At 59.0% G+C, this 17,856-nt stretch overlaps 1 protein-coding gene across 3 annotated transcripts; it reads right to left on the reverse strand.

Moving 5' to 3' along the window:
- Positions 1 to 228: 228 nt before the first annotated feature.
- LRP3 (LDL receptor related protein 3) lies at positions 229 to 12,534 on the reverse strand. Of its 3 annotated transcripts, none has more exons than XM_043436405.1 (7): positions 12,009 to 12,534; positions 10,055 to 10,102; positions 4,590 to 4,764; positions 3,036 to 3,250; positions 1,498 to 2,614; positions 1,123 to 1,255; positions 229 to 906 (listed from the first exon to the last, which is right to left on the reverse strand). In XM_043436405.1, exons 1-7 carry the CDS (start codon positions 12,079 to 12,081, stop codon positions 703 to 705), a joined length of 1,965 nt encoding a protein of 654 aa, XP_043292340.1. In that variant the 5' UTR covers positions 12,082 to 12,534; the 3' UTR covers positions 229 to 702. The 3 variants fall into 3 exon arrangements, with proteins under 3 accessions (XP_043292340.1, XP_043292339.1, XP_043292338.1); XM_043436404.1 differs by having other exon boundaries at positions 229 to 887; positions 4,590 to 4,728; positions 12,009 to 12,530; XM_043436403.1 differs by having other exon boundaries at positions 229 to 887; positions 12,009 to 12,529.
- Between the last annotated feature and the right edge of the window lie 5,322 nt (positions 12,535 to 17,856).

The following is a 17,856-nucleotide window of genomic DNA, read 5'->3' on the forward strand; positions in this document are numbered from 1 at the left end:
CTCTGGAAAAGGATTCCAAGAATGGAGTTGGGGGAGGCAGATGGGGACCCCCCAGGTGTCTTGTGTACACTGGAGCCCTAGCGAGGGGCTCACCACTCCACCCTTTTCCCGCCTTCAAGCCCCAGCAAGTCCCCTGCCCACCATGCCCACCGGGGGGCCAGGGTGCTGACACAGGAAGCTGGCAGGGCTCCCGGGTGGGCCTCTCCATAAGAAAGAAGGACGCGGAGGCAGGGTAGAAACGACTGTGTATTCCCTGGTTACAAAGCGGGGCTGTGGCGGTCATCAGCATGTCCGGCGGGTCAGCAGACCAGCAGGGCCTCGTCGTCACTGGCCTCCAACGTTGGGGAGCGGGGTGGCGGGGGGCTCCTGCAGACTCCCAGTGGCTCTGATGGGTGGGGGCCGGGGGTGCCACCGGCAGTGAGGGCCGGGGGGTAAGGGTCCTGGCCCGAGCAGGACTCCTGAGGCACGTCCACAGGGGCTGGGCTGTCCACCAGAGGGTCCCTGCCAGCCTTTCTGTCCTTGTCAGCCAGTCTGGACTCCGAGGGGTCCCGCAGGCCCGAGGCGGGCGGCGCGGAAGGTCCCACCTCCGAGGCGTGGCTGGGGGCGCCGGGGGGCCCCTCCCCTGCTGCCCCCAGGCTGCTTGTGTCCGTTAAGGGTGCCGAGGGTTCCCGGGCAGCCCCCGGTGCCGGCTGGAGGAGCCCGTCACCCAGCACCGTCTGGGAGGTGCGCGCGGCCGTCAGCAGCGGGATCTGCCCGCGCGACGCCCGCGGCCGGTGAAAGAGCCGGTTCCAGAGGCGGCCGAGCCTGCGGCGGGAGGGCCCGCGGCGGGAGGCGTGTCTGCGCATCTGTCGCCGCATGGCCGTGCGCAGGTTCTGTAGCACCGAGGCCTGGAGGGTGGGGCGGCGGCTGAGGAGGCAGAGGTCAGCACGACCCCACCCCCGCCAAGGGGCCCCCTTGTCCCCTCCCCTGGCTGGTCACCCTGCCGAGGCCTCATCTCCCACCTCCCTCAACCCCAGGACCAGCCCGGTTGTACAAACCCTGGGCCTCCCCGTCTCCCGCGTTCTCTGAGGTCCGGCTGGGCGGGCCGGGGGCTGGGGGCGGGTCTCCCGTTCGCCGGCTCACCTGGGATGCACTGTAGACCGGGAAGTCCTCGACGGGTGGGATGAGGCCCTGTGCGATGAGCTGCCCGTAGGACGGGGGTGCCTCCCGCCGCACAAACTCAGCCTCCAGGCGTGTCATCTGGGTCTCAAAGGCCCTGAAGGCAACAGCAGAAGGGCAGCATGGCAGGCCGGCCAGACGAGGGTGGGGGTCGCACTTCCCGCCTCCCACGGGGCGCCCCCCAGCGGCAGGATGTGGACCCTCCTCCCTCCATCCGGGCATCCGGAGGGGCCCAGACCCGAGAAGCCCCGGGTGAGTGGCCCACGGCTGCAGGAAGCGTGAGTCCAGGCCCTCTCTCCAGGAACAGGGAGGAAGCGAGGCTCCGGCCCCAGCGCCCACCTGTACTCCTGCGTGCGCAGGGAGTAGAGTTTGAAGGCACAGCCCAGGGCGATGACAAGCAGCAGCCCGCAGACCAGGCTGCCGATGAGCGCGGCGGTGATGACTTTGCGGGGCACCGCCGCCAGGCAGCCGTGCTCGTCGCTGCCGTCCTGGCAGTCCTCCTGACCGTCACAGCGCCACGTCTCGAAGATGCACAGGTTGGTACCGCAGTGGAAGGTGCCCGGCTGGCAGGAGAAGCAGTTCTTCTCGTCCGCACCGTCGGGGCAGCTCTTCTGGTTGTTGCAGCGGTCGGCGGGCGTATAGCACAGGCCGCTGCCCCCCTCGCAGGGGTACTGGTCCGGGGGGCAGGCGGGGCAGCCCTGCTCGTCCCGGCCGCTGGCGCAGTGCCACCAGCCGTCGCAGCGCTGCGGCTCCGAGAAGCAGCCTTGCTCGCCCGGGTCCTCCGCATCGCCCTCGCGGCTGCTCCCGCACGGCTGCTCCCACGGGAGGCAGTAGCCCTTCACCTGGTAGGTGGCGTTGAAGCCGTGGCCGGCGCTGCGGGCGCGGGCGTGGTAGGCCACGGTGAGGCGGCCCTGGGCGGCCTCGAGGCTCACCGGCCGGTGGTTGCTGCGGTAGGAGAGCGTCTGCAGCAGGCGGTCCCCGCGCTCGCCCAGGCCCTCGTACACCTGCACGTAGTCGTCGTAGCCCAGCCGCAGCTCCAGCTGCAGCAGCACGCGCCGCGGGTCCTGCGTGTCCACCAGCCATGTGCAGTGAAGGTCCGAGGGCCCGCGGGCCGCACCGAACAGGTCTGGGGAGGCGAAGGAGCCGTAGAAGCTGCCCAGCCGCCGGCCACAGGCCAGGTCGGGACAGCCGGCCTCGTCGGAGCCGTCGCCGCAGTCCTGAGTGCCGTCGCAGCGCCGCTCGGCAGGCAGGCAGCGCGTGGAGCGCGCCCCGCTGCAGGGGAACGTACCCCCGGGGCACAGGCTGCCTGGCGGCTCCGAGGCGGGCGCCGAGCAGTTGCCCTCATCAGAGCCGTCGCCACACTCGTCCACGGTGTTGCACTGCCAAGGGCCCGGCAGGCACTTGCCGTTGTCACAGCGGAACTCGTCAGCCTGGCAGGATGCCTGGCCCAGCTTCCCTGCAGGGTGAGGTGCGTGGTGGAGACAGTCAGGGGCAGCAGAACCACCCTCCTCCTGGGGCCTGGGGCCAGCAGCCTGCGGGAGGTACCCCTGCTCCCAGCAACGCCTCTGCAGGATTCAGGGAGAGGCAGGACCCAAGGAGAAGGGCCCTGGACTCTCTCTCTCCCCAGCCACTTGAGGGGCAGAGACGCCTCGAATACCAGGGAGGCTCGGTTCCTGACCTGAGCCAGGGTCTATAAAGTGGGGTCAGTGATCTTGAGGGGTTTCAAGGCACCCCGAGGCAGCAATGTGACCAGTTCCTGTCCCAACACTGGGCTCCAACAGTTGGGTACTGGGGGAGAGCCAGCAGGGAGGAGGCAGATGGAGGGTGCCACCACCACCCCTGGGGAGCCCATAGGCGCGCCCTGCCATTGATGTTACCTCGGATGTAGGAGAGACGGAAGCCCTGGGCCTGGCCGGAGCTGGAGGCGTCTGAGTGGAAGAAGATCCAGACGTGGTCCCGGGCAGAGATGAAGGCGGGCGGGATGGCAGAGCCACAGAGCCGGAAGGCCTCCTGGCGGGGCGGGGCCGCGGGGCCCAGCATCAGCCAGTCCAGGGAGCACTGGTGGGACTCCTCCACGTCAAAGTTGCGGAAGCTGCAGGGGGCAGGGAGGACCGCAGATGTGAGTGGGTGGTCAGAGACCAGCAGGTCATGCCTAAACTCACAGCAAGGACGGCCAGCCCCAGCATCCCCTCTCTCTTCTACTCCCAGCCGCTCAGCAGGCCCCCAGGGGTCCGAGAGTGGCTCCATGAAGAATCAGGACAGTGTGGACAACTAGGAACATGTCAGCCCCCAGGCAGCTCTGTGAAGGCCTCCTCTCTGCCTCTCCACCCTCCATCAGAACACACGTGGTACCCCAACCGAAGGCCACATGGAGGTGGAGGCAGGAGTCCCATGGTAGGCAAGTCCCCCCACTTACACTCTCCCCTGAAGAGCAAGGTCCAAGGGTCCAGATCCCCCCATGCTGGCTTTGCTGCAATAGGCCCGGCATGAATCCCAGGCCAGGGCACACAGGGGACCCGTGTGCACAGGGCAGGCCTGGGCTGGGGGACAGTTCATCCCCTGGGGAGAAGCACTGGCCCAGGCTGTGGATGAGCAGCACTGAGGAGTACTCTAGAAGTGGCCGAGGAGGCTGGCGTCTTTGAAGAGATTCCCAGTGGCCACAGGGAAACAGGCACAGACCCTGATGTGTTCCCATCACACCTCTGGCCTTGGAGACGTGGAGTGTCTGGGTCTTCCAGGCTTTGCATTTACGAGAGTGACACCCCAGCCAAACATCCCCATGACCATCCCCGTCTAGGGCTCCAGCCTCGGTTCCACCATCTGATCAACTCACCCCGCTTCCCTCCACATCCCCGCAGCTTGAGCACCTGGCTCGTCCCTGTTTCCCTCTCCTGCTGAGATGGCCCCAAGGGCCCGGGGGCAAACCCGCTCTGGGCTCAGTGCCAGCCTGGCCTCAAGCCACCCCTGCAGGACAGACAGGACACCCCTGCCACCTCACAGATGACTGGGCCATGCCCTCCAGTCCCAGGGCTCCCCTCCCTGGCAGGCCCGAGGTGACAGACAGCCCCACAAGCCCATGAGAGAGGCCCAGGTCTGGGAAGCCAGCCCCAGAGACCCACACCCACATGTTCACATGCATACAACTCGTACATGTGCACACAGAGACTCACACATGTATTTGCACACCTACACATCTCACACACATGCCCACCACGCCTACACACACATGTGCTCACAAACGCACATACACGTGTCCTTCATACCTGCTCAGGCTGGGCTCACACACATACACAAGCACACGTGTGTTCACACACACACGTACACACACATCTGGTCACTGTACTTGTTGCAGGCACTCACATACACACCATCACACATGCAGCACGTGCAGGCCCACATCGAGTCCCTCTGACACCCCAGTGCCCCCATACCTGATGGTGATCATGTCCCCGCGGTCGCCCTGTATGTACCAGCTGCAGTTGGTGCCCGGCGGGTAGTTGAGGGGCCAGGCTGGGCTGTAGATGACGCCACGGCGTGCAGTGTGCTGCTCCAGCTTCCCGCTGCAGGCGGCTGTCAGGAGAGGAGGCTGAGAGGTGCTGGCTTCACCTTTGGGTGGGAGGGGGCAGTGAGGGAGGGGGACATTGAGCCCCCCAGCCCAGGACCTGAGCACAGGCCTTTCCCAGGTGGGATCAAGGCCAGCCAAGGTGGTCATGGCCAAGGGCATGGGCGCGCTGTGAGACTTCAGGGAAGTGGTATGTATGGCGCGGGGAGAGGAGGACCCACATGGACTCGGGACAGTCCACCCTGTGCCCCAGAGCCCAGCTCTTCTCCCCTACCCTCCGCGGGGCTGGGAGCCAGCCCACCAGCTCCCTTTGGCACCTCACAGGTAAGGCCTCTTGGCCTCGGGTCTCAGCTCAGTGGAGAATCCTGCAGCCCTAGGCCTGGTGGCCCAGCATAAGCAGACTCACTATGGTTCCCTGCCTGCCACCCCACCACCCCAGGACTGGCCTAATACAGGCCTCATTCAACACATGGTTTCTGAGGACCTACTATGTGGCAAGCACAGTTCTAGGCATGCTCATAAGACAGGTAAAAGTCTGGCTCTGTGGGGCTCGCCGACTGGGGGAGGAGCAGACAGACTATGCAGATTCCCTGAGCGAAATGAAGATTATAAAACAGGCCTGAAGAGAGGGGCCGATATCCTGAGGTGGCTGGAAACACAGGCTGGGTCTGATGGCATCTTGTGTGGCATTTAGATTTTATCCTGAGTGTGAGTGGGAGGCCACCAGGGGGGCATGTCATAACCAGATGAGGAAACCAAGGTTCAAAGAGGGTCAGTGAGTTGCCCATGGCCACACAGCGGGTAAGTGGCAGAGTCAGGGCCCACCCTGGTCCTCTAGTGGGCTGGGCCTCTCATTGTGTCAACCATCCACTGTGTCAGTGAGCACAAGTCATCACTCAGGCCAGCACAGGTGATGAGTGCCTCTATGCCCAGCCCTGCAGGCTTCATTGTACCCACTTCATTAGTTACACATGCCCTCTGCGACCTAGCAAAGCTCACACAGCCTAAAGGTGGCAAACCCTGCCCTGGTGTGCCCTGGCCTTCGCAGGACCAAGCAAGGCTCTGAACTTGGTTGCCCCAGCCCCTCACAGCCCCTCGCCACACTTCTTCATCTGATCTTCACAACAGCCTGTGGCACAGGCACAGATAGGCCCATTATACAGGTGGAGAAACTGAGGCCCGGGGAGACAAATCATAGTGCTTTGCCCAAGCCCCGCGATACCACCTACCTCTTCACTCTCTCTGACCCCTGACTGTTGCCCTGCAAGCAGGGTCTCTCTGCTGGCTCTCAACAAGACTCTTTGGAATCCCAAAAGGCTCAAGTGCAAAAAGGAAAGTGAAAGCCCTCCAGCAGCTTCCCATGCTCCACCCGTGGAGGTTCGGGTGATCCAAGGCTGTGACCCACACGGGGTTAACCCCCAGCAATGGCTCACAGGAGGATCAGGGGCTGGAAGAGAAACACCCACACCAACCCTAAAGCAAGGCGGACCATGTCAGGTCGCCATCAGAGCCTTGACAGCCCCGGGTTGGTGAGTTACCAGCCAGGGCTCCCCACTTGGCACCCACCAGGGCCTGGGAGGTCAGCCTCCCTGAGCCTCAGCGTTCTCGCAATCCAGGAGGGTAAGGACTACACAACCAGAGTGGTGATCAGGGGCCTAAGCAACTTGTTTCCTTGGATGGGTGAGGCTTTGTGGGCTTCACAGAGACGCTGACCTGGGGACCCTGGCAGGTGTGAGGTCAGGGCTCCTCCTCCGAGATGCTGGGTGGGGGTCCCTAGGCAGGGCTGGGAGCACATCCTCCCCCCACAGTGAGTCTCTAAAGCAAACATTACACCCAGAGTCAGATGCTCCATCAGCCAATGTGGGAGTCATCCCTGTGCCCTCAGCCCCCAGGACAGGCCTGAGGCAAAGCAATACCCACTGTGGCCTAGAGGCTTTCCCCACAAGATGGAGCCCTCGTGGAGGCCGGGTTTCTCCCCCACACTGGCCAGAGAAAGCCAGGCCTGCAGGGACCCACGTCTGGCCCTCTTTCATGACATAGGGAAGCCTGTCTCTCCAGACCACCAGCCTCGTCAGGAGCAGATAACCAGACACTGCTTCCCAACAATCCCCTGACAACATGTTTCCCCAGACATGCCTCACCCCAAGTGCCCCTCGGACGCCCCAGACATTTCCCCACTGGGGGCAGCAATGTCCCTAAGTCACTGTTAATTCTTCTGCAAGGGCGGGTGGGCAGAGAGACCAGTTACTGCAGCTGTCGGCCTGGCCCATGCAGAGTGACCGTGGACGGGGAGGGAGGCTGGGGTCCCTCCAGGACCCCAGACTGGACGCTGCCTGGCCGTGGGCCTGGAGGGCATCACCAGCTCAGACGACCAGCCCCAGGCTTCTCTGTGACGGCAACCTCACTCCCATCCCACCGCCACCCCAGCACCCAGGTGCAGGTAGGGGAAAGAGCTTCATGAATCCAGTCCAGTCCTGGAGTCCACACTGCCGGTCGCACCCTAGGCCCCAGCTTGCCCTTCAGTGAAATGGAATCAGAGGGTGCTGCTCGTCTCAGGGTGGCCGGGAGATGTGGGCGAGCGGCAGTCTGGAGGCAGACATACGTGTGGGGTGAGTAAGGGGGATACCTGTGGGAGGTGAGGGCAGAGACGGCGTGTGTGATAGGGGTGGGCAGTGAGGGGAGCTGGGAGATACTGACGCAGGATGGAGGCTCTTGGGGGTATTTAGGGGCAGTCAGAGAAGTCTGTGTGAGTTTAACTGGAAGTGACCTGTGTTCACTTGGACAGAAGTTTTGCTCAGGTCAAGGTGGCCTGCTCAAGGGGGCAAGGGGTGACTGAGCGCTTTCAGACCAGCATCCTTCTTTCCTGGTCCAAAGAAATGTAAAATACTCCTGAGAGGGCATGAGCAAGCCTGAAAACATACAGCGTGCAGATCTGGTTTCCAGGGTCTCCCAGCACTCTGGACAACCTGCCAGTGTGCTCAATGACTGGGAGCCGGGAGCCCCAGCAGAGTGCCTGGGCGAAGCTGCCAGATGAGCGGAGAACACCCTGAAGACGCTGCCCAGGCTCACCACCCGGGTCGCAGCGGCCAGAGTCTGGGGTGACGGGGGTGGGTTATCCAACCCAGTTGGTGCCTGACAAGCTGGGGCAGGATGGGGCTGAGAGGCAAAAGCCTGTGAGGTCCCCGGGTGGCCCAGCTGGGCCCTGCGGAGGGACTGAGCCCAGTGAGGGTGGGGGAAGCGGCAGGCGAGACAGTGATGACCCGGGTTCCTCACAGCAGGAATTACAGGGAAACCCTGAAAGTGCGGAGGCACGGCGCTTCGGGTGGGAGGAGGCACTCTGGCAGCCAGAAGCTGGTCTCTACTTCTCTCAGCAATGCTAGAGGGTGAGAGATGGGCTCTAGGACAGCCTCAGCTCAGCCCAGCCCCTGTGGCCACACAGGCTCCGTGTGCAGCCTCAGGACACCGGGGGTGGGGGTGGGGGGCAGGCACAGACAACTTGAACCCCGCTGGCAGCCAAACAGGAGGCTGAACCTGAATGGATTTCTCTCCTGGCTCTACAGATGGACTTTGTCCCTGGAGCATCTCTTTTCGAACCCGGGGCAGAAATGTTTGGAGCCACATGCCCGCCCACACACCAGCAGGGGGCCTGGCCTGGGACTCACATGTGTAAGACCTGCCACCCCCTTGTCCCCTTCGCCCTGCGCCCCCTCTCTACCATGGCTGCCACGGACGCCTGACCCAGGTGAGGCCAGTCCGTCTGGTCCTGGAAATTGAGGTGGGGAGACTGCGTGGTTAGCTGTGGGGGCCATGACGTCAGGCAGGACTCAGGCCGGCTCAACGCTGAGCGAGGCCGGGCCCTGAGCCAGCGCGGTCAGCAGCGGAGGCCAGGCTGCAGGGGCAGGAAGGAGCTGGTTGAAGGGAGAACGGGAAGGGAGGCTGAGAGTATGCATCTGAGAGACAAGCCTTTGAGAGCAGCTTCTGTGAATCCCGAGCCTCCCCATCGCAGGGACAGCAACCAGGAGACAGCCCACCCCAGCCCACCCCCACCCCCGCCTCCCTGAGCTGCCTCAGTGGGTCTCTGCTGCCAGCCAGGCCCTGAGCAGAACTATTAATAAAAATCCCAGGTACCTCCTGCCCCATGACACAGCTCAGGACACAGCAAACAAGCCCGCAGACTCCAGTTCCCGAGACCCTTCTCAGATGTCTCCCCTGGCACCAAGGGACCCAGGGCCTGGGCCCATGCATTCACCAACCCCTGGCAGCCCCCTCCGCAAAGGGCAAATGCCCCTGATGGCCTCAGCCCTGAAGGCTCCCGCTCCTGGCAGCCTTTGCTGCACTTGGCACTAGGCCCAAGCATGAAGACAGCCAGCAGATGGACAGACCCGCTCTGACAGGCAGGAGGCAACCACGGAGTTCAACTGTGTTTTCTTAGATCCTGTGTGTCTATTTGGCACCTGCTTATCACAGGGCCAAACCATCAGCCAAAGTGTTTACATCTCTCCTGCAAATCGGTGTCCCTGAAACTGGTCTTTCCCTGGCAGACTGGCTGATGTGAGACTGAACCCCTACAGCCTTCTTACCTAATTCACACACCAAGCCAATATTTCATCCCAGGGTCAGGTAGCTGGCACGGACAGACCACCCCGCTAGCCCAGAGCCCTTAGGGATTAGCCAAACTAGCCAGCTCTAAGATGTTTTCTCTGCCCTGTCTTGTTCTGCTCACCGAAACTTCGATCAAGGCTCTGGCCAAAAAGGCTTCCCCTCACTTCTGCCTGCCTTGACTAGACCTGGTGTTGCCCAAGTGACCCTAAGTGGTATGGCATGTCCCCTCCTCGCGAGACACATAAGTAACAAATTCTTCCATCAATGGCTTTGGCCTCTGTGTTGGCACTCAGTCATACCTTCCTAAACTAAATCCCAGGTGTAATTTTAAAGCAGGCAGGCATCTTATGGTGCCCTATGGTTCTCTGGGATCCCCACTGCCTACAGGAAGCACAGTCTGCCAAGTGTGCAGGCCATGACAGTTTCCTAGTGGTATGAGGCTACCACGTGCAAAAGCCGTGCTGAACACCTTACCTCCCTGGCCCATTTAACCAGGCTTCATGGTTAAATGCACCCATTTTACAGAAGAGGAAACTGAGGCTCAGAGAGGTACAAGCTTGCCCAATGCCACAAAACTCCTTTGTGATGCAAAGATGCCCAGGAATTGAGATTAAAAAAAAAAAGGCCAGGTGACCTCAGGGGTGGAGCCAGGATCCTGAAGGCTGGTACTCAAAGGTCACTAAACCAGGAGAGCAGGGAGGAGGGGAGGAAGGGGAGAAGCGTGTTACTCACCTAAGGCAGGAACGGCACTGCTGAACCGCCCGGTGAGAACAATGTTCACTGTGGGAAACACAAAGCAGGTTCAGTGGTGTGGGGGAAAGGAGGAGGAGAGGGGGTAGCTCTTGGGGCTTAAACACTTGAGGTGCAAAACAACACAGCCCAAACTCCAAACAGCTGGTTCTCTTCATCTCGAAGGGTAAGGCCCAGAGCACTGTTACAGTCCTGCTGGGATGGGCAGAACGAGAACCCCAGGGGACCTCAGGACTCACCCAAACACCCATAGTGGGAGAGAGCAGGGTGCAAGCCTGGCTGCCCCAGACCACTCCCGCCATTCCCCATGCTTGGGAATTCTAACTCACGTGGGAGGGGGTTTGCTTGTATCTTCTCGGGCTTGGGACCCACGGGCCTTGACCATCCTTCAGGGAAAGACCTTGCTCAACCCGGGCCTTGCTCAACCCAGGCCTTGCTCAACCCAGGCAGGGGCCCTGCTTGTGAAGGGGGCTCCTACCAAACTGTAGGGCTTCCTCCCTCTGAGAGGCCTTGCCAGCCAACCAGGGAGGGAGGGAAGCAGTTCTGATCACCCCCATTCTACAGGCACTTACAGCTACCAGGGTTCAAGGTCCTCCTCACTACCCCGTGCTGACCTTGGGAAGAGAGGCAAAAAACTTGCCTGCCACCTACCCCTTCAGGTACCCACCACCATGGGATCTGCCCTTTGCTTTCACTGAATGCTTTCCTGCAGCAGTTATGGGAGCAGAAGACGTAGGCACACTCAACTTCCTGAGGTCCAGGGCATCCCCTTCCCCAACATCAAGGATGTGAAGGGAAGCAGAGAACATCTCTACAGGGGTCAGCCCATGTCTGGTGAAGAAGAGAGCCAGCTGCCCCCTGGCAGGACACCCAGCCTCTGCTGGGCGGGGAGGGCCTTGGGGGAGGCCAAAGGGTCTGCCCCTTGCCTTGCACCCTGGGGGAAGCCAGGCACTCAGGAGCATGGGACCACACTGACAGATTGGGGATCAGGCACTCTGGGGGCCATGAAGCTTACTGAGATCTGCTCACGCAGCTAAGGCAGGGGCCTTCCCCCGGCTCCTAGATTCTTGGGGGCAGAGGAGAGTGAACCCTAAAATGAACAGGCTTCTTTTTTCACTTTGTCATTTCAGTGGCTTCAACAAACCTGCTGGGATTACAGAGCCTTCACTGATGACACCATAGGGTGTCCCCTAATGACCCCGGCTTAGATAATGGCCTCCCTCCATCATGGTAAATAAAGGAGCCATGTGGCTAGAGGATTTAACCCCTTGCTTCCCCTCTCCCGCACACAAGGCCCTGGAAAGGTGGACAGAAAAGCTCTGGCAGGGCTGGATGGGTCCCTGGCCCTCCCCAGACACATCGCCCTGGGCTGCTGAGGCCTGCCCTGCTGGGTCTGAGAAGACACAAAGAGAAGACAGGAGTCATTCTAGCAGCTGCCTCCTGCCGCGCATCCCTATCCCGGCTCCGGCTGGCTCCCGCCCCCAACCCACTCCAGGCAGGAAATAGTTCTTCGTTCAGGGGACCACCGGCCCCAGCGCCGGTGGCTTCGCCTTTGTCCGCAGCTCCGGAGGCCCGGATTGCCCATCGCCGCCAGGCTAAGAGCGGGGAAGTCAGGCAGAAAGTCACTGCCCGCCAATCCCAGGCGCCCGCACAGTGGGCCGCCCCGCGCGCCGCTCACCCGGGCTCCCGGGCGCTATTCTGAACCCGGCTGAAGCCGGGGCTCCGCGGCCGGAGTCGCCCTCCCAGGCCTAAGACCCCAGCAGGCCAGACTGCTGGGGGCCGCAGTCTCCTCGGCCTCTAGCAGGAGCTCTCGCAGTGCCCGTCCCGGGAGCCACAGCCGCAACCAGCGGAGAGGGGCGCCCCAAGTCCGACCAGGGCGCGGCGCGGAACTACGAGGCAGGGGACCGATCCCGCCGCGGCCGCGCGGCCCACTCACCCAGGCAGACGACGGCGAGCTGCGCCCGGGCGCCCGGCGCCCCCTCCGGCCCCGCGGCCGCCAGCTTCTCCATGCTGGGGCCGGCCGGCCGCCCGCGGGCGCCGCCTCCTGCCCAGCTCCTGAGGCTCCGGCTCCGGCTCGGGCCCCCGAGGCTGCTGCGGCCCGGATGCGGGCGGCGGCTCCGGCGGCGTCTTTGTGAGGCGGCGGTGCAGGCCCGCAGCGCACGCGGGGCCACATCGGCCGCGGCGTCACGGGCCCCGCGGGGGCTCAGCGGCGGCCGCCAGGGAGGACCCCCGCCCGCCGCTGCCCCCGCGCCCCGGGCCCCGCGGCGCAGCCGGCCTGTGCCCGGGGGCCCCCGGCGCGCCCATGCCCCGCGGCGCGCAGCCCCCACGGCCCTGGCGCCCCCCGGCCGCCCCGCGCTGCGCCCAGCCCGCCCGGCCGGTGCCGCCGGTGGAGCGTCCGCGGGTCTGTGGGTCCCGCCGCCCGGCCCCTGGCCCGCCCGAGCCCGGAGGCCGCGCCGCGCCAGCCACGTGACGCGCCCGCCGAGCCGCAGTGGCGCTGGCAGGGCGGGTGCGGGCGGCTGGGGCGGGCGGGGGGCGCGCGCCCCGCCTCGGGTGCTGGACAGCTCCGCGCAGGCGGCCCCTGGCCAGTGCGCGCCCTCCCGGCCCGAGCCTGGCGCTCGCAGCAGCCCTCCTCCCCGCCCAAGAATCGGTGCCTCCCGGAGCCGGCTGAGATGCGAGGGGAGGGGAGGGGTGATGGGTAGGGGGTGGCAGAGAAAGGGGCTACGAGGAGCTGCTAAGGGGACCTGAGGACAGGACCGCCCCTGGTGGCGCAGGACTAAGGCCTGTTTTCTGTGTGAGGACCTGCCCCCCTCATTGGCCGCGACCTGAATCGCTCTGCGCAGAGCCAGGCCTTGAGGGGACACTGGTGACCAGGCGACCATTCTAACAGGCCTCTGGAAACCCACCCCTCCCGGGGCCCCAGAGGCCACGCAGTCATCCCGAGAGGCACTGGGAAATGGAGAGAAGGCCTGTTTTCCAGCATCTTCTATCCTGGAGTGTTGTCAACCAAGGGAATGGGCCCAGTAGAAGCCGAAACCCTGGGAAACAGTTAGAGGAGACCACCTAAGGGGCCAACCCTCCTTTCTTGAGAACCTTGTGAAATGGGAGGTCCCCAGAGGTTCCCTCCCTGTCCTGGCTGCTGGGTTTAACCTTCCCTGCTTGCCTCCCCAAGCCAAGGCTCAGGATTCGTCCCCCCTTGATGTTCCCTGTTTTGCAAAGAAGGTAGAGAGAAACCGGTGTTCTGTTAGTGAACATTGTAGACAGAACATTGTAGACGTTGTAATTCAACTAACTCATTTTCATAGTACAGGCCAACTGGATTTTAATTTTTTAAAATCAGGAGAAAACAACTTTTAGGTTTTCTGTCTTCCCTTGTTCTCTCTGTCTTCTAATTCTTCTGGTGATTTTTCCAAAGCGGACTTCTTGGGAGATGTATTAAAGGATTTAAGAATCAAATAACAGGATAAATGACTCATTTATGGTAAAGAGCACTAGCCTGCTGTAATTTGGTTTCAAAATTTCATCAGGCTGCTGACCACTCTGTAATGGGTGTTTATGCTTGGCAAAAATGTTCAGCAGAAGTAGGGATAGGCAGAGTCTGCAGTTTTGTTTCCATCTGAAGATGCTTTCTGCCTCAGTGTATGTTTTGAAAGCTATGTGAGGAATCCAGGGTCAACACCAGTGCCCTGGAGAGTCCTATTGGAGCTTGTGGGGAATGGAAAAATATGAGCCCCTATCTACACTTCTCAAATACAAAATATGTTGAATCAAGTGGAAAAGCATGGCTAGATATAAAGCTCCAGTTTGCCCAATCTGTTCACACCTCACCGTCAACCCTCATAAACCCACAGACCAGAGCATAGACAGCCGGATACCCTTCGGTCAATTGGGAACAAGTCTTCCCACTGCCCAGTAGAGCAGGGTCAGAAAACAACCACCACCTAACTTTATGTAAACTTTTGATAATTTGTTTAGCACGAATTTTTTTGCATTTATATACATTTAAAAAAATATAACTTGTCTGGGACTTCCCTGTTGGTCCAGTGGTTAAGAATTTACCTACCAATGCAGGGGACACGGATTCAATCCCTGGTCTGGGAAGATTCCACATGCCACAGAGCAACTAAGCCCATGTGCCACAACTACTGAAGCCTGAGCACCTAGACTCCATGCTCTGCAACAAGAGTATGTGTGTTAGTTGCTCAGTCGTGTCTGACTCTGCAACTCCACAAACTGTAGCCTGCTAGGCTCCTGTGTCCATGGGATTCTCCAGGCAAGAATACTGGAGTGGGTTGTCATTTCCTTCTCCAGGGAATCTTTCCAACCCAGGGCACAAACCTGAGTCTCCAGGGTCTCCTGCATTGGCAGGTAGATTCTTTACCACTGAACCACCTGGGAGAAGCCACCACAGTGAGAAGCCCACTCACGAAAACTAGAGAATAGCCCCCCACTCACTGCAACTAGAGAAAACCCACGTGCAGCAACGAAGACCCAGCACAGTAAAAAAATAAAAAACAATAACGAAATTTAAAAATAGATGTGACTTATCTTGATTACTGGGGCTTCCCAAGTGGCATTTGTGGTAAAGAACCCACCTGCAAACGCAAGATATGTAAGAGATTAAGCTTTGATCCCTGGGTTGGGAGGGAGGAGGAAATGGCAACTCACTCCAATATTCTTGCCTGAAGAAGCTCCTAGACAGAGGAGCCTGGTGGGCTACAATCCATGGGGTTGCCAAGAGTTGGACATGAAGTGACTTAGTGCACATACACACATCTTGATTACTGAGTCTTCTGGCACAAACTTAGTCCCTGCCCATATTGAGACCTTAACTATCTGACATCCCTTTCCAGTTTAGGCTCATGGTGGTCTAGCGCCCTCTAGAGGCTGCTGCCCCAGGCAGGTCCTCCCTAGGGATCTCCAGTGCAGCCCTGACCCAGTCTTCTCCTGCAACCCTTCTAACCACTTCTGGAGTAGTTCCTGGCAGCCTAATCTCTGCTGCAGGACTTGACAGTCTGGTTGCAGTCACCAGGTCCCCCACAACTTTTTAACAAACATCCCACCTTGGCTTGATTGTCTCCAGGAGGTCTGTGTCCCTCACAACCAAATCTTCCAACTAGTGGAGAACTTAGTACTGGAAAGGGGTGATACAAGTAACAAACCCCAAGAACCTGCAGACCGGCTGGGGCAGATGAGGAAGCAGTGGGGCGGAGGGACCCAGGCAGGGGATCAAGGTCTTCCTGGCAGGAAGCTGACCTTCCTAGTTAGGAGGAAGGGAAGCTGCTGTTCCCTCCAATGTCTCATGAGCTTCAGCATGTGGGCCACTGAAGCCTTCGGCAATCTGCTCCAGGAGTGAGGTGAGGAGGGCAAGCGGAGAGAAGGAAGGGGCTTGGAGGCGTCCCATGTAAATCCCCTTCTGGAACAACCCCCTTACCGAAATGCAGGCACAAGCCCGCTCTTACCCAATGGTTGCTGGACTCTATGTAGAGGATGCCAAGTTGGCTGGTAATTGACTTTCTCAATCTCGCAGAGTGAGCGTAGTTTTGAGGAGCAAAGGCCGAATGTGGCTTTGGCAAGTCAAACTGAAACAAGGGCTTATGATCACTTGGTCCAGGTCTACTGCAAGTGCCTTCCAGGGTGGGGGGCAAGCTCTTCATTGTCCAGACACTTCCAAATCTGCCGTCTGCACCTTCGCTGTTGTGTCCATCTCGGTTCATGGTGGCATCACTTGCTGAATTAGTATTTTCTACTCCAGTCCCCCCAGAGCCATCCATCACTAAGCCCTGATAGCTCAACCCCACAATGTGGGTATCTCAAATCAAATCTACCCACTTCTCTTCATTACCATGGCCAGCTCCCTGGTCCCAGCCACCATCTCCTCTCCCATGGGCCGCCTACATGGTCTCCTGCCTCCCAGTTAACAGCTCACGTTTTTAACATGCAAAGTGAATCATGCTTGCTACAGAAAATGCACCAGGGCAGACTTTGAAGTTTTTAACCTGAGCTTTATGATCCTGTGAGACTAGCCCTGCCTACCACCCTCTCCAAGCCCCCTTCTCCAAGCCCCCCCTCTCCACCCAACTCATTCTGACCTCAGAAGGTTTCCACCTTAGCCAGAGCTAAGGTCTACTTTTCCTTCTTGGCCAGAAGAGCAGTCAAGAAGCCAAGGAGGAGAGCATTTGGAGAGATGTTCTTAGCCCTGTGAGCAGCAGTGTGTGGAGGTACCAACTGTTGCTACATGTCCAGGGCCACCTTGAAGAGAAGCGCTCCAAGCCCCTGAGGATGGCCACTTGCTGGAGCCAGTGGTGGGAGGGTTGTTCTGTCTGCATTTAAGTCTGTCTTTGGGCAGAAACAACCCTTGAATGTTTTATAAGATCCCTCTGGGACCCAGCAGAGGAGCCTCACAAGACAGTGCCTTCTCTATTTTGCTATGTTTTCGCTTTTTTGCTCTCATATACATCAAAATCCATATTTCTCAAATGATGTTTTAAAATCTCAGCCTTTTAGGTAGAAACTAACAGGAAAACCTGCAACTATGGGACTTCTGAATGGCAGCTAATGTTATACAACTTTAATATAAGATGGTAGAAGAACAGGAAAGAAGCAAGAAGAGAAAGAATAGCCTCAGAGAAAGAGAGTTAAGGTTTATTTGCCTTAGAAGTACTACAAATATCAAAACCACAATGAGACACCACTTTCTATCCATTAAGATGGCTATTATAAAAAAAAAGAAAATATCAAGTGTTGGCAAGAATGCGGAGAAGTTAGAACACTTGTGCATTTCTGATGGGAATGTAAAATGGTACAGCTGCTGTGGGAAACAGTTTGGCAGTTTCTCAAAAGGTTAAATATAGAACTACCATATGATCCAGCTATTCCACTTCTGAGTATGCACCCAAAAGAATGAAAGCAGGAACTCCAGGAAATGTTTGTACACTCATGTTCATGGAAGCATTATTCCCAGTAACCGACAAGTAGAAACAACATAGGGAAAGGGAAAGTGTTAGTCCCTCAGTTTAACGACTGAGGTGACCACCACGACTCTTGGTGACCCCCATGGACTGTAGCCTGCCAGGCTCCTCTGTCCATGGAATTCTCCAGGCAAAAATACTGGAGTGGGTAGCTTTTCCCTTCTCCAGGGGATCTTCCTGACCCAGGGATCAAACCCAGGTCTCCTGCATTGCAGGCTGGTTCTTTACCATCTGAGCCACCAGGGAAGCCCAGAAACAACATACGTGCCCATTAATAAATGAATGGATAAGTAAAGTGTAATATATAGTTATAGGTACAGATATAATGTTATTCAGTGAAAAAGGAAGGATGTTCTGATACATGCCTCAATGTGGATGAACCTTGAGCACATTATGCTAAGTGAAACAAGCCATTCACAAATGGACAAATACTGTGTGATTTCACTTATACGAGGGACATAGAGCCATCAATTTCACAGAGACAGAAAGTAGAAAGGTCGTTGCTAGGGAATGGGGGAGGAGGAACCAATGGGGAGTCGTTGATACACAAGTAAAGAGTTTCCCTTTGGGAAAATGAAAGTTCTGGAGACGGGTAGTGGTGATGGTTACACAACATGACTGTGCTTAATACCACTGAACTGTACACTTAAAGTGCTTAAAACAGTAAATTTTGTGTAATAGGCATTTGACCACAAATAAAAAATACTAAAAATAGGGACTTGCCCAGTGTTCCAGTGGCTAAGACGCCATGCTCCCAATGCTGGGGACCTGGGTTCGATCCCTGATCAGGGAACTAGATCTCACATGCCACAACTA

This window comes from Cervus canadensis, chromosome 18 (assembly GCF_019320065.1).
Source record: "Cervus canadensis isolate Bull #8, Minnesota chromosome 18, ASM1932006v1, whole genome shotgun sequence".
In the NCBI taxonomy this organism is placed as follows: Eukaryota; Metazoa; Chordata; class Mammalia; order Artiodactyla; family Cervidae; genus Cervus; species Cervus canadensis.

Coding starts and splice junctions, on each gene's coding strand:
- LRP3 (XM_043436403.1), bottom strand. CDS start 12,081: ATGGAGAAGCTGGCGGCCGCGGGGCCGGAGGGGGCGCCGGGCGCCCGG. Junction 3,251..4,589: donor GGGGACATGATCACCATCAG/GTATGGGGGCAC, acceptor TGCCCCCTGCAG/CTTCCGCAACTTTGACGTGG. Junction 888..1,122: donor CGGTCTACAGTGCATCCCAG/GTGAGCCGGCGA, acceptor CCCACCCTCCAG/GCCTCGGTGCTACAGAACCT.